At 47.3% G+C, this 1,059-nt stretch overlaps 1 protein-coding gene across 1 annotated transcript in view; it reads left to right on the top strand.

Moving 5' to 3' along the window:
• Window positions 1-10: 10 nt before the first annotated feature.
• Window positions 11-1,059, top strand: part of LOC109914999 (serine/threonine-protein kinase 24) — a 41,050-nt gene continuing 40,001 nt past the window's right edge. The window contains exon 1 of the mRNA XM_020514602.2: window positions 11-89. Within this exon, the coding sequence (XP_020370191.2) occupies window positions 48-89 (42 nt within the window). The 5' untranslated portion in view covers window positions 11-47. The remainder of the gene's footprint in view (window positions 90-1,059) is intronic.

Below are 1,059 nucleotides of genomic sequence, written 5' to 3'. Positions count from 1 at the left end.
CCCCCCCCCCCCCCCCCCCCCCAGGAATCCCGAGCAGGGCCGGCGGGATGGCTCAGTCCCCGGAGCAGGCCACTCTGCCCGGGGTACAGGTAAGAGATTGAGGCTGGGCTCGGGGCGGGGGGCGACTGCCCGCCAAGGTTTAACAACAAGGGCTACAGCAGCGTCTGTTTATAGCACTTTGGGTCTTGCTGAAGAAAAGCTTTTGGTTCTGTACGAGTCAAGAATGTTCACATTCAGCTACTTGGCCTGTTCAGGTTAAAGGTATGTGTCCAGGCATTGGCATTCTTTCACCTGTCCTGATGTGTGCAAGAGGAAAACTTCGGCTGGCATGACATTTTCTTCTGCAACACTCTTGTCCAACCAAACAACAACCTTTAACATCGGAAGCTGCATACCAGCCTCACGGAGACGCACTGAGATGATAAAGATAGGCGCCCAAAGGCTTAGTCAGTGAGGTTGGTTTTAGCCTTAATAATGAAGAATGAGGCAGTGAGGTTTAAAGAGGCATTTCCAGAACTTACAGCCCTGGCAACTGAGTGACGACTGTCATTCAGAAAATGTTAGTCAATTATAAAGGAAGTTATGGCAGAGAATTTAGAAATACTTAATATAGTCAAGCACGACTTAATGAAAGGGGAATCATGCCTAACAAATTTAATAGAGACCATTGAGGAGATGACAAATAGGATAGATAAAGGGAAATCAGAAAATGTAGTATATATTTTCCAAACATAAGGCTACTTAGGAGCTGGTGTAAGGTACAACGATGTATGTTTTTTCCTGCTGCTGTTTGGACCTCCAAGCCTCACGTGGGACAGCAACATTGGAATTGGACTTCAGTGTGTTTGCACACCAGTTGACATACGTCAACCCTCCGAGGGAGAGGGAACGTTGGTAGTGGGTAATGTATTAGTATTGAGAGATAATTGGCTAACCAATTGCAGAAAAAGAGGTAACAAGGTGTAGACCTGGATGAACACAGCAGGCCAAGCAGCATCAGAGGAGCAGGAAAGCTGACGTTTTGGGCCTAGACCCTTCTTCAGAAAAGAAGGGTCTAGG

This window comes from Rhincodon typus, chromosome 6, assembly GCF_021869965.1.
Source record: "Rhincodon typus isolate 14 chromosome 6, sRhiTyp1.1, whole genome shotgun sequence".
NCBI classification, from domain to species: domain Eukaryota; kingdom Metazoa; phylum Chordata; class Chondrichthyes; order Orectolobiformes; family Rhincodontidae; genus Rhincodon; species Rhincodon typus.
The sequence above is the reverse complement of the archived record's forward strand: the minus strand, read 5'-3'. Positions and strand labels throughout refer to the sequence as shown.